Source organism: Rhagoletis pomonella, unplaced genomic scaffold (genome assembly GCF_013731165.1).
Source record: "Rhagoletis pomonella isolate Grant_MI unplaced genomic scaffold, Rhpom_1.0 Rhpom_scaffold_00003, whole genome shotgun sequence".
NCBI lineage: Eukaryota > Metazoa > Arthropoda > Insecta > Diptera > Tephritidae > Rhagoletis > Rhagoletis pomonella.
In genome coordinates, this window is record NW_023458557.1 from 75,004,046 (window position 1) to 75,019,458 (window position 15,413).

The 15,413-nt window shown below is 32.2% G+C and overlaps 1 protein-coding gene across 1 annotated transcript in view; it reads right to left on the reverse strand.

Annotated features, from left to right (window-relative positions):
* Window positions 1–15,413, reverse strand: part of LOC118735527 — a gene marked incomplete in the record, with an annotated part of 363,818 nt that overhangs the window by 36,547 nt on the left and 311,858 nt on the right. The window contains 1 exon segment of the mRNA XM_036465328.1: window positions 4,342–4,428. Coding sequence (XP_036321221.1) covers window positions 4,342–4,428 — 87 coding nt within the window.

Here is a 15,413-nt window from a genome sequence, read left to right on the forward strand (position 1 = left end):
AACAACCTTAGTTTTTTGGTATGGTTAGGTTTGAGTATCTCGAGAACCTGAGGTAATTGAGCAATTCTAAAGCCGGAAGAGTACAAACTGGTCTCGGGTTATGAAATAATTTAACCTATGTTATCAACACCAGTTGTGCAGTCTTTGAAGTATAGCTTTTGAGCCGAGATATATGACAACTAAAAAATGAGCTTTCATTTTTACCGAATTCAGACTTTTTTGCAAAATTCGCTCCATTTTTCTGGGTTGAAAAAAACTAATTTATATCTTAATTAACCCCATAGATAAGTCTTAACTAAAGCCAATCTACAATAATAACTTAAATTATTTCCGACACATTAAAATTCGCGAATTTGTTCAAAAGATCTTTGCCAATTACCGCTAAAAATTCAAAGTTTTGCTTCTTAGCGCAATATCCCTGTTCCATTCTTCAAGAATCTACAAGAAAATATAGGCATTAAATTTTTTAGTATTCCACAGTTTCTATAATTCAACCTTTGTAAAGTCTAACTTTAACCCTTTCCGAAACCTTTGAGCCTCTTTTGGTTTATGTAATTCAAAAGTTTATTCGTATTAATGACAGATTTAAAGTGATGCGAAAATATTTATCACCACATTTTTAAAACACAAAACCGTCAAGGTTTTTATGCGAAATTTTTTATTCAGAAACTGGAAATAGAGACAACCAAGCAAGCGGCGCATTAAACTAAGAGCATAAATAAAATGATTGATCACGGAGCGCTTACTGCTGTTTTATTGAGTTGATCAACGATTAAAACTACTGAGTAATGAAAGGTCCCCCAAGATATGTGGGTAGAACCAGCAATGGTGCAATGTGGAGCTGCATTGAAATCGGGTCCCGGACCATAGTTATTATGGGCCCCGAGCCTTTAGTTAGTATGTTCACACCACACTGCCAATTGGTACTAAAGTGTTTGCATTTCATGCGCTGATAAAGGCATTTGAATTGATTCGTTGTGCTTAGGAGCATCGCGATGTCAAGTCAATTTAGCAGGTAGTCACGTTAAGCACCGACACATCTGAGTAAGGAAAGTTAGATGAGCAAAAGAGACCAGTGTCGCCATTTTGGTGCTTTTGGAGCTAGATTGAGCTCTTTATTTTTATGTTTAGCTCCGAAAATTGGGCTTTAGCTCTTAGGTCTTTTTTTTTGCCGTTTTGAAAATGATCTAAAACCTTTTTAGCTCCAGAAAGTTTTAGTTGTATTTGATTATATATTAAAATTAAAAATCTTTAACTTCATTGTACAAGTGTGGAAAAAAACTTATTTAACTTAAGTGATCTCAGGCAATTTCCGATACCTTCATGCTACTCTATTTCGATTAATACCAATGGATCACAAATTTTAATTTTGATTTTGTACTCACGCCACTATCCAATTTTTATGTAGACGCGCTCCCTTATTCCGAAAATCAAGCTAGTTTTTTTTGTTTGTTTTTATTCGGCTTAAAAAAAAGAGTGGTTCTATATAAAGAGGTCTTATGAACCCAATAAATAATCGTAATATGAGATACGGCAAATGTAATAAAATTAGATTCTCCATAAACCGTATATACATACATCACTTTTCGATAGCCCTAATAGTTTCTGAGAAATTAATTAACCATTTCTGACACTTCCTGTTTTCCATGCAAACACTCTACCTACTCAGATGAACGTGACCGTGTTTTATTTTATTCTTTTATTCAATTAGTTCACAAGATATACATAGTACGTGATTAAGTGAAATCACTATTTTTTAAAGCTGTATAACGGTAAATTGCAAATAACTCGAAAAGGTAACCATAGAAAAAAAATTATCTCGATTTTCAGAATCACCGAGCAATTCTACATAGGAATTGGATAGCGACCTCCATAGAAAATGGAAAACGGGCAAGTATAATTCCAGCTCCGATAAGCTCAGACGGTGTTTTCTCTCTCAGGCGGCCACGGTAGAAAAGAAAATCCAAAACTTAGCGTTGATAAATTGCAAATTTTGAAATGCACTTGAAAAACATAAATTTTTATGCACGGGGAAAAAAAACTTCGCCACAAACTCTTGGACCTAGGTTAAAAGAAAATCCTTTTTCTACACATGCGTTTTTGTTTTTGCATTACCAATTTTACCTTTAAGGTGAGAAGTAAATCCATCTTTTCATAAAAATTTTCCGAAATTATGATTCTTGACCGAGTTTTTGTTTTTAAGCGCTCTTTTTTTAGATGTAATTTTTTGAGTATCAGGGGAGCGAGAGCAATGTTGCCATACAGACATGTATTCTTGCTACCGAAATCCCTACCAAATGACTTCGACACCCACCAATTAAAGGACTTCGTTAGGGATTTGACCGGCCAACGGTATGCAACCTAAATAAAAGGCGTCGATATTTAATTACTTCCTTTGGTAGATACCAAAATATTATTGGCTCACTTTATGCGCAGTTTAAATCCATCATTTTATCCTACATTTGACGGATATGACAGTAAAGCCTTCAATATACTATAGCCGTTATCGATTCGCCAACAGTTAGCGAGTGGCGAAACGAACGAATTGAATGAGGTTCACCCAAACTCGCTATCATGCATAGTCGCTAGCTAACTTTTTTTTTGATGCCTTCACATGCAAAATGTTTCACTAAGCGAGCGGAAATCAAACATAACCAGCAGAAAAGTGAAGGCGGCTTATGTTTCGCAGGCGGTTAGAATGTGAAAAGAGGCATTCGGGTAAAAAGACGCGCCTTTGTACAAGTATAAAGTTGATGTAATTTGTATTGCACATATCGTTACTTTAATATAGCAAATGCAGTTTTAAATGAAAGTCGATATATTATAATGTTTGGTAGACCGGAAGTAAGTTAAACAGACAGCTTTCAAACTTAAATGCCAACAATTTTCTAGCCAATTTCATTGCCATTTGACAAATAATTTTACTTGCTAATTTTATTTTTATTAATATTTAGTTTAAAAACATACTATAGATATGTATGTGTAAATATACATAGGTATATAAATTTTATTAATAGGTAGGTTTAAAAATACACATCTATATTAATTTTAAATTCAAATATATTTGTAGTAGTTATAAGAAAACGTGCAAAAAATTTCAAAATGTGCTGTTCTGCGATGAAACCGATTAAAAACGATGGGAAAGCAAAAAGTGGATGCAAGTGGATAATGAATATGTTTCTTTATTAATTTTTTATATATATTTTTTTTATGTGAAAGAGAGAAAAAAAAAAAACAGAAAACATTTCCAAACTAAAATTGTTAGCCTAATTTTTATTCGCTTTTTTTGCGCTATGAGTCAAAATTGAATAAACTGCATGAAAGTTTCTGAGTTTTTAACTGTGGCGGTGCATATATTAATTTACTGCTAAATATGAGTTAACACAAAAAAGGCGCATATAATTGCAACGTATATGTATTATTTTGTAATTTTAAATCCTTCTTTAATTTTCAACAGCTGTATTGCGCGGCGCGAAGCAAGCTTAACTTGTTTTATTTTTTTTTGTTTTTTGTGTGAATTCGTTTCACTTTTTTTGCGAGTGCTAAGCTTGAAACGGCCGCACAACTTAAAGTATTGCCCAGGCTGTTGTTGATTGTTTTTATTTGCTTGGAGTTTTAACTTTTTAACGTGTCAAAGTTTTAATATTATAAAATCATCGGTTATTTTTTGTTTATATATATATGTATGTATATATATATATTTTTTTGGTTGAAATGCTTGATTAGGCATGAATATATTTATTTAGTAGATATTAATGTGGCGCGCAGCGTAAAACAGCGCAACGCCTAACTGGAAACACACCAAACACGAAAATTATACAACGACAAAGCTACAGCGAGAACGACAGTTAACGGAGGATAGCAAATGCTATTTGTTTGCATGTGTGTGATTTGAGAGTATACCATATATGTATGTATGTAGTGATTCGAGTACCATGTGAGTTAAAATTGCTTATATAAGAGATTAGCATTAACACTGTACTGTTAAAGGTGTGGAAATGAGGTGTGAAATTAACTGGTATGGCAGGAGTTTTCAAAATATTTCTTTTTTTTAAATATTTAATTCTTTTTTTTTTTGGAAATTTTTTTAGGTTTATTTTTGTGGCTTCTGCTAAAAATTTCTGTTAATATTCTACAGTTTCATGGTATGCAGTATGCTTGAATTTACTTGAAAACCTCAAAGTGTAAATAAAATAATGTATAAGTTTCTATATTGTTTTAAATAGATGTATGTAAATATTTTCTTCAAAACTAAAATTAGCTACATTCATTTCGCAGCAAATAAACATAGAAGAACACTCAGAATGCACGTAAAAGAATTGGAAAATAATTTTCGCTTACCTAAGAGTGGCACGGCATCGGATGTGGCGGGCATTGTTTCAGCCACCATATTGAGGAAGACAGTGAGCGAGAGTAGAATAGTAACACCTGAAAAAAAAAATTAATATTGTTTTTTAAAAAATGCTATAAAATATTGATAAATGGTTAAAAGAAAATTTATTCGCTAAAATGTATTTTGGATATATTGAAAACCGATACATATCTAGGGTGTAATATTTTAATGGTTTTTTATTTTATTTTATTTCTCAGACAATTGGTACTATTGGCTTTGGCCATCTTAGTCATGGAGCGATACTCAGTTGAACAACGCGTAAAAATTATGAGAATGGTCGTTCTGCAATACTACTCAGCCGTTTGTTGCAGAAATTCTAAGAAACTGGGTCGGTGAAAATCTGGTTCGTCGTCAGACATGGCTAAAACGAACACTTAAATCAAAGGTTAGCACCCTAGCTGGCTACTGATTATGAAAGGCAGTTATCACCAACTGGCCTCATTATTTACATCGGGAAAATATGCTAGCCTAAGTTTGAGTTAAAGGTTTCAGACTACAGACGCAATTGCGAGACTGGTACAGCTGTGCCGTTGTGCAGAACCTTCCCTGCTGCTTATCAAGGCTTCTATCTAACCCAGCCTAGTTGGTGCGTCCAACATTATTCGTCAGCTCAAGTGCCCTTAAAGCATTGCAGCTGTGCTTAAGTTTTGCTTTTGCACTGGACAAATGCATCGAGGACAAATTATCCTTTGGCTAAATGTAATTCAAGGCATGCCCTTGCCAAGTTTAATTCACTATTTAACTTTTCGTGTATTTGCACTGCAACTACTTTGGCAATCTCTTCAGCAAAAAGGGAAAGATTTCCAGAAGCTATGAGCAAATATGTGTCGAGTAAAAGTAATAGTGTTTGTAATCATAGAAATGTGTCCGGGTGGTTGCGGTGTTGTAAGATATTTACATTTCATCTAAACATTTTTGGTCAGTAAATAATATATATATACAAGTTGATGCCTGCATAGCAGGGCAATATGCTAGCAGGATATACATATGTAGATATATACATAGGTACATAAAATTATTCACTGAGGATAAACATATGTTACACTGAGGAAGTGTTAGCCATTAAATTAAAATGCTTCCATTATTTCTTGCCTTTAAATACTTATATATGTACTAATATTATTTAAGATGCCAATCCTTTGTCACGCACACTTCTAAACATACATATGTATGCATGATATATTATACATAACGATCGCCCTCACAATTTCTAACATTGCCATGCGAACAATTCATCATTCGTCCTCGGAGTGTAGTAATTTTAAATGAGTGTCAATATTTGCACACCAACCATCAACCATCGCTAACTACCTCCACCTCACTTCACTCTTGCTCATAACCAAAAGTAACCACATATGTACATATAATCGCCAGTATGTCATGCGCATCTCACCTCACCTCACTTTGCGCCTAACACCTAAATACATTCATTCACTGGCTGTCTGTAGTACATCGAAGCGGCTACACAGCGCGCTCTTGGCCAACTGAGTTTCCGTCCTCGGCCTAACTGGCATTGCCATCCTTTTACACACACATATTCGCATCCTTTCCTACACTTTTCACAGTTGACTTCCTTGGCAGTATGTCTGTGTGTGTGTGTGTTTGTGCCGCATTTTAATTCAATCATACTCGGTCAAAGGCTGTGGCATACCATTTGTTTTAACTGACCCTTGGGACATTTTGTCTTCAATTCAACTTTGCTTTTTAGTTCTTTATTTTGGTTTGGATTTAATATTTTTTTTTTAAATTTTTTTTTCATTTCATTCATGTCGAATTGGGAATAGTAAAACTGCCCAAAGAGCGTTAAAGTACAGCAGCCGAAATGAGGTGACTGAATCAGCCAGCAGTGACAAGTGCGACTACATAAGTTCACATACATACAAAAGCGCCCGCCCACCACATTGGTCTATTCGTTGTTGAGCTAGATTTTGAACAAATCTAATGCATTGTATGTAGGTACATACTTAATTAAATTCAGGTAAGATTTTTGGTGGCAGCTCGCTTGCGGTGCGGTATTTTTTTTAGAAATGAGAAATGCCCTTTCGTTTTCTTGTTGTTTTTTTTTCTTTTCTTGTAATTTTAACAAATTTGGCTTTGCCAGCTCGAATTCGACATGACCTGAATTGTATACCAATGACGCAAATTTGGCATGTCTTTCATTACCGATGCCACACAGTGTATTGAGCTGGACAAAAACAGTTAAAGTGAGAAATCATTTAAGTGGAAAAAATATGAATATCCTGAATGAATGTTGAAACTTTTAGATATGCTTTCACGGCAGCATTTAAAAATTGAGAAACTAATACTCGCAGTTCGATAAAATTGCCCGCTAATTTTTTACCCCTTTTTCCAGAATTTTGCGGATTTGGAGTTTTTTTTTGTTTTTTAAATAAACCCATTTTTAGATCTACATAGTTTGAAAAAAGTTTCAAAATGTTTTATTGCTTTTTCGACAATCTTTAAACTTTTTTACTAGTTTTTTTTTTATGAAAAAGTATCAAATTTTTCTTATCTGCCAAACATTTTACTAAGACTTTTCAGTAGCTTTTCGTGAGAGTTTCGCAATCCTATATGAGTCTGAATATAGTTATATAGTTTTGGGCACCTTGTGAAATTGTATGAAAAAAAAATTTGTGGTTTTCCGGAATTTAGCGATTTTCGGCATTCTTAGTTTAATATTCTGAGTGACTTCGTGACATTATTGAATTTTTTCCGTCACCTTTTAAATTGCTTCAGCGAACATTTTTCAAACTTTTTTTTCAGGTTTATCGAAAAATTTCGGAATTTTTTTGAAAGTTCAAATTTCGAAAATTTTTTGTTAACTAAAAAAATTGTAATTTCTCAGCTCATTATTTGTGCAACGGATTAACTATAATATATTTCGTGGTTATTCATTAGTATGTTCGAAAGTTTACTTAATAATTTTTTGTAGTAGTTATTTATCGAATTTAATCATCTTCTAAATAACTTTTGATAACACTTCATGGTTATTTTTTCAATAGCTTGAAGTTAAAGTCGGTTGCCGGAATTGCCCTGTTAATCGATTCACAGATCGAATCTAAAACAAAAAACCGACAAAAAATAGAATCAGAAGAGCTCGATATTCGATTTAATCGATTTTAAACGGCAACTCTAATCGGGATATACAGGTCAATTCCGGCTAAGAAAGTAAAAATTTTTTCGTAAGACCAATGAAAGACAGATGGCAAGATAGTTCGAAAAAGGCACTTCACTCGTGGTGAAAAGCTATTTTGAGAGAAAGCTTTTCTATATCATTTAGGTCCCGTCACTCCAACAGTCGCAAAGGTCGAGTGAACAAGCACAGGCGCGCCATTCGAGAGATCCGAGTTCAAATCCTCGTGCAGCGGATTTTTAAATATTTTTTTTTGTATTTATTTGCCATTCTTAAATTTAACGTTCTTTTAATTTGTAGATTTTGTTGTGTTAAAAAAATACATATTTTTTTTTATTTATTTAATTTTTAGAAACTTATTTTATGTATTTATTATTTTTTAATTTACTATTCTTTTTTATTTAATTTTCTTTTAATTTTTAGATGTCGTGTTTTAAAAAGAATACTTTTTTTCATTGCATTTGATTTTTAGGAACTTATTTTATCTCTTTTTTTTCTATTTTAAATATTTTTTTTAAGTAAAATTTTCTTTTAATTTTTAGAGTTTTATGCTTAGGTACAGAAGAAAGTTTTGTTTAATTAAATTTGTTTTTTAGAAACTTATTTTATTTATTTTTTTCATTTTACTTTACCTAATTTGCTTTTATTTTCTAAATTTAATTTGCTTTTAATGCAAATAAAAAATATATTTTTTTATATAATTTTTAGAAACTTTAGTATTTTTTTTTTAATTCTTAAGTACATTTTTTCTTCGCTTTTGATTAAATTTTTTTCTTTTTTAAATTTAATTTTTAGTTTTTATTGTTTCGAAAGCAATTTCTTTTGCTAACTTTAATTTTATTGTAATTTGTTTGTCTTTTTTTTAAATTTTTTTCTTTTACTTATTTGGTAGTTATTATTATTATTTTTTTTTAATGTGACACTGTGCGTCGGTTGCGTGGAATTTACGCTAATATTGTTGTTGTTGTTTAAATTTTTAGTTGTTAAAATATGTCTAACATTAGTTACTCTATGTCTCTCCGCTATCTTCTTTGTTTCCGTGCTTTCTTCCGTCGCTCGCATTATTATTATTATTGTTGTTATTTTTCTTGTTGCCCAACTCAAACTGGATAATTTACAAAACTCATTGTATTTAGTTGCTTCCTGCTTTTCACATTGTATTTTACTGCTGCGCTAGCTGTTGGCTGGCTGGTGGTTGTGTATTGTACTAATTGTACATTGTTGACTCACTAATTAATGCCAACAGTGTTGACTACATCTCTTCTTTATTCCATTTTTTATTTATTTTTTGGTTTCGATTCAGTGTAAACTGATTTTGTTTTGGCAGTGCTTTCGTGTCACACGGTATATAATTGCTACTAATAAGCCAAAAACAAGGAGACTTTAGGCTAGTCGTTTTTGTCTCACCAAACCTCAGCAGTCTGAGGTGGATTACAGATATAAGTAAATCACTACTTGCTAGTGATAGTGCTTACAAATTGAAGACTACTTAACTAGGGGTTTGGGCTATTACGGAGCTATGGCCATGAAGCTCATTTAATTTCTTACTCTTTTTACTGGCAATTTTTTATATAGTATTTATACTCGTACGTACATCACTTTTGCCTGCCAAAATTTTTAATAAACATTTTTACCGTTGTTGTGAAAAGCAGCGTAAATGAAATGCAAAAGTTACCTACTTAGCAAATTAAAAATGGCAGCATTATTTTGCCGAATGCAATGCAAAATGAGCTAAAAATAAATCTGTGCGAGCAATTAGTTGAGGTGCACTGAGGTGAAAATTGGATTTGGTATGAATGAGTGAATGCATGTGTTTGTGCGCTTGTGTATTGCAGTTTTATTTCTGTGGAGTCCTCAAAGCCTACATGCACTTGCTGCCTGCTTTAAGGCGTAAAGGCTTTCCTCTATGTATTATGATCAACAACTAATCCTTGAAAATTCTTCAACAACCACTTGACTTAATATTTTTCCTCATAACTTTTGCAAGCAAATTTATTGTGAGCTTACATGCTGTTTATGTCTGTAAATATGTGCGTATAAAACACTCTTATACATATGTGTGTTTGAATAACATGCTCTTTGAAGTTTTGGAGCACAGGCAGTGCATTTAAAAGTTGCAGCGCGCATTGTATTTGAAATGCCCATTATGCACTTGAACTCAATGCTAAAGTATTTAAAGGCAAATCAAAACCCATTTTGCCCGCTTGAATGAGTGCGCTCATCAATAGGTAAAACAATGAAAATGAAGAGCAAAGCAGAACAGAACAGAGTTGAAAAAACGCACACTACTGCAGTAAACAGGCATTTAAATTAAAAATTAAAAATAAATACAAAAAATATCAAAAAAAAAATAGGCAAAGTTAAGCAGGAATTTAAGTGATAACATTTTTTTTACTTCGGATTTTTGCAATATGTAGATCCAATAGAACTTGTGGTGTAATTAGATTTACAGTAAGACCTCGATATGACGAACATATGTGGTTGTCCTCCTCTCTGGAGGAATCATAATAAATTGGTACTTAAAATATTTTAATGTGAAAGGTCTGGAAAAAAGTCGAGTATGCACATATGTATGTACGTATGGGTATACTTATTATGTAGGCGTTTAAAGGCAATACCCTTTCTTTATTATATCGATTTCCGTAAACTTTTACGTAATTCATGTCCGAGAAGGCCATAAAGGTTGTTCGAAGAGAATCTTGAAGAAACTTCTTCGGCATAAAAGAAGATTACTCTATAGCACTTCTTTAGGCGTGCTAAAACGATATACGTTATCTACTACCGTGACTGTTAGTTTATAGCATTGCAGCACACTAGGACACAAGAATGTAAGCTGGATGCAGAAACGGCCATGCGTTAAAATTAATTAACAAAGCAAAATTCCTTCGTAAGACAATTGCCAATACTGGCAACTATCTTGAAAGCTCTTTACTGCCTTTCGAAGGACTGATTGAAAGATATGCCTACGAGGAGGTCTTACAGTTATGCTGTTCGCCTTTTAGTAATAAGTTTTTGAAGTGAAACTTCTTTAGCGGCGGTTGGTTGGTTGGGAGTAAATTGGCAAATTCAAAGGAAATTGCACACGGAAATGGTGCAACGGAAATGATGCAACGGAATTGATGCAACGGAAATGGTGCAACGGAAATAATGCAACGGAATCGGGTGGGGCTGAAACAAGTGCTTCTTGTGGGTATGCATATGGTATTAATTTAACAAAAAATTGCTAATAAAAGGTTAAAGAATAACACTTAGAAAAATACCAGTACAAGAATGAAAGTAAAGGTGACTACGTACATAGATAAAGAAACGGATAAAGATAAAGGTGAAAATAAAAAAAAAAACAAAGATGCGTAAAGATTAAGGCAAAAATGAAGACCAAGTTAAATTTAAACACTTTACTTATATATATAAGGGCAACACTGAAGGGCAATATGTAGATGAAGAAAATGATAAAAATAAAAGTAAAGACAAAGAGGATGATGATGATACCGATAAAAGTAGAGATGAGGATAGGGGAAGAAAGATTAAAATAAAGGTAATTAAAGAGGAAGAAGAGAGACACCGAGACTCAATCTGGGAACTATTTCGGGATTTTAGAGATTTTCAGGATTCTCGGGACTTGTCGATAAAATATCGATACCTATCGACTTTGTTATCGCCATTTATCGATTTTGTTATCGATATTTATCGATTTTGTTATCGATTTTATTATAGATTTTGTTTTCGATATTTATCGATTTTTTTATAGATTCTTATCGATTTTGATTTCGACATTTATCAATATTTATCGATTTTGTTATCAATATTTATCGATAAATGCCGATTTAGTTATCGATTTCATCGATTTTGTTATCGATACTTATCGATTTTGTTTTGAATATTTTTTATCGATTTTGTTATCGATATTGTTATAGATTTTTATCGACATTTTTACCGATTTTATTATCGATATTTTTATCGATTTTGTTATCGATATTTATCAATTCTGTTAGCGATATTTATCGATGTTATTATCGATATTTATCGATTTAGTTATCGATATTTATCGATTGTGTTATGAATATTTTTATCAATATTTTTATCGATATTCTTATCGAGTTTCTAATAGTTTTTGCTACCAATATTTTTATCGGTTTTGCTATCGAAATTTTTTTAATTATTCATCGATTCTGTTATCGATAATTTTATCGGTTTCGTTGTATATTTTATTAGATGTTACTATCGATTTTGTTATCGATAGAGTATAAAGATAAAAATGAAGGCTAAGGAAAACAGAATAACATAAATGTAATTAGAACGAACAGTGGTAGAGGTAGGGATCAAGATAGAAAAAGACAAAAAATATAACTTTAAGCAAAAGCAGATGTATGTATGTATGTACATATGTAAGTATGTACTATATTGGTTATGAGACAAAATAGATATGGATGTATGGATTTTTTTTACAAATAAAGTAAATTAAACAAATATATATGTATATTTTTTGTTTTTAAAGCAACAAAAAATTTATAAATAAAAAAAAGTAAATAAAAACAAGTAGGAAAGTCTAAGTTCGGGCGGAGCCGAACATTAAGTACCCGGCGCAAGTATTAAATATATGTTTTTCACCTCTCCGAAAGCTGCCGCTACATGGTAAGGTGGAGGGTATCAATTTTTAGTAAATTAGCGTCCTTAAATTTCGAAATATTGCAGTTTCAGGCATTACTGAAACTTACCGTTAAATGAAAAGCGGCCGTAATTTTAGTTCGATTTCAATAATATTCAAGGTTTTGCTTAATAGTTGCAAGCGTCAATTTTGAATAAATTAGCTTTAATATTTACTGATTTATCGAAGATTTTGTATTTCTCTAAATTACCGTTATATGGGATGTGGGCGTGGTTATTGTCCGATTTTAAAAATTTTCGGCCATTTAGTATGCCGTACCAAGGCCAATAACTGTGCCAAGTTTGGAAGAAATTGGTGCAGCGGTTACCAAGATATACACATGTAACCATAAGTGGGCGTGGCTACGCCCATTTTCCAAAAATTTACATTATTCCCATTTTTCGTCTGAAAGTTATTGCAAATATCAATTTTGAGTGAATTATCGTCAGTAGTTACTAAAATATCACAGTTTTCTTATTTCTGGAAATTACCATTATATGGGGAGTGGGCGTGGTTCCAGTCCGATTTCGCCCATTTTCAATGCCAACCTACCTTGGATTAACGGAAACCTTCATACCATTTCGTTGAGATATCTCAATTTTTTCTCGAATTATCGTGTACACGGACGGACGGACAGACGGACAGACGGACGTACAGACAGACATGGCTTAATCGACTTCTTTATTCATGCTGAGCATTTATGTATACATTTGTCTATATCTATCTCGATTCGTTTTGGCTGTTACAAACAACCGTTATGTGAACAAAATTAATATACCCTTGTGCACAAGTGCGCTCGGGTATAATAAAACAATCAATTAAAAATATTTCTTAAAAATTTAATTTACAAAAAATATTTTTAAAAACGAAATCTAAAAATTAAATAAGAAAAAGAAAAAAATTCAATTAGAAGAGAAGAAAATATTTGGTAACTAAAAATTAAATAATATTAAAAGAAAAAGTTTCTTCATTTTTAAAACAAACTCCAAATTAAATTAAAACAGGGCAAAAAAATAAAGTCAAAAAGTAAAATAAAATAGGATCCTAAGAATTAAATGGAATAAAAATATATTTTTTTCTTTTTAAAACAAAACCTTGAATTTAAAAGAAAATTGAATAAACAAAAGAAAAACAAATTAAATCAAAAATATAATTAAAATAAAATGAGTTCCTAGAAATTAAATGAAATTAAGAAAGTATCTTTCTTTTCTAAATAAAAATTAATTAAAAAAACAAAATAATAAAAACCTAAAAACTAATCCAAATTAGAAAAAGATATTCTTCGTTTTAAAACAAAAACACCTAAGCATTAAAACAAAATTTAATTAAGAAAGAAAAAATATTAATTTTAAAAGCAAAATATGCATAAGTTTCCAAAAATTGATGAAATTAAGAATAATATATATTTTCAATTTTATAATTAAAATAAAATTAAATTATACAATTTAAAAAAATGTTAATTAAAAAAATTTATAAATTCCGCCGGCCGAAGACTCAAACTCGGATCTCTCGGATGGCACGCCTTGCACACTCGGCCATTTCGACTGCTGAAGCGACGCGAGCTAAATGATATACGAGAGCTTTCTAATAGCTGGAACCGAAAATAACCATTATTTTTTTTCCATGTAATAAAAGTCCGGGGCAAAGTATTGTTGTAGTAGAAAGATATAAATGATCCTTTGGTAACAGGACCTTCTGGAATATAAGTCTGGATTCTTTTTATTTTTAGAAATTTTTGGGAAAAAGTTCATTAATAAACGAAAAATTCGGACCTTTATTTTTTGGTCCAGTAATGACAGTTAAACATTGCCGAAATAGAAGTCCTTTCCTAATAATAAACAAGCCGTTTATCCAAATTAAACAAATTTTTTATTTTATAAAAAATAAATTCATATTTGTACCAGACCCAATCTTTTTTTAATTTCGCTAAGCGGGTTGTTATTATTAGGAAAGACTTTTATTTCGGCCTAAAAAAATATTTGGCCAAGTTTAGCTGTTATTACTGGACTTAAAAAACAAAAGTCCGGGCTGACCGATGATTTTATTTCAAATAAAATAAAAGTGTAAAAATAACGTTTATTTAACGATTTCTATGATAAAACTTATAAAGCTTCGGATCCCTGCAAAATAGCTTTTTACCACGAGCAGTGAATGAAAGACGTTTTTTTTTAAAGACTTTTTTGCTAAAATAACAAAAGTATTTCGAAATATCTTGACATCTGCCTTTCAATTGTCTTACGAAATACTTTTTACTGTCCTAGCCAGAATTGCCCTGCTTGTTATGCGGGATTGTAGCGTATCGCATCTGTTTGAGCAGACCTTAAGAGAGCATATCGACATCATTGCGCAAACATTGTACCGATCTCAGTAGCAGTTGTCTCGTGACGGAGAGCGGGGTTTTGGCATTTTTGAACAAAAAAATTCAACTTTTTCTGCTAGTTCGACAATTTACACTCGAGCTTTCTTTGCTATAGACTGGTGGTTGGCACCGGCCTGCCCGCGGCCAAATCTCTTAAAAGCTTTGTAAACATTTAGTATAGCTGATGCTCACCACCGCTTAAGACTGAACAATAGATTTTTTATCTTGCTTTAAATTTGTCGCCGATGAGCCATTTTATGACATTTTTTCTATCTCTACATTTGTTGCTTTTTGGTTTATAGGAGGCTATTGAACGTGATACCAAATATTTTGGAGTAGCTGACAGTTAAACTTGAGCTCAATCTATGTTAAGTTTGAACTTCACTCTGTTGAGAAGGCTGTGGTCGTTGACTTGGCTGTATATATTTTCAGGCCTTGCGTAGTGACCCTCTCGAGCACCGTTTGACAGAATGCACAATTGCTATTTGTATAGAGGATAGAAATTTTGTGTGAAGAAATTAGAAATGCCTTTACCACACCTTTTCAGAAAACGATAACTGCCGCCGGGCTTAACCATTTTTATTTTTTTTATTTTTATTTTTAACTTAATAAGTAAATGCTGCTTTTATTCGAGTAACTTTTATCAAGGTTTTACTGCATAACACAAGCATGCAATTATGGTGGAGCTATGCGCATGTTAGCTTTAGCTTCAGTTAAAAAGACTGCATATAAATTTGCGAGGTAAAGTAAAATGAGTAAACTGCAATTATGCGTTTACTCTAGCGCAGAATTTCCGCTAGAGTCGACTTGTTTTTTGCAGCCCGTTTGCTAAACCCTCACGAAAATTGCGGCGCAACGCTAAACACTTGAGTAGTCATGCAAA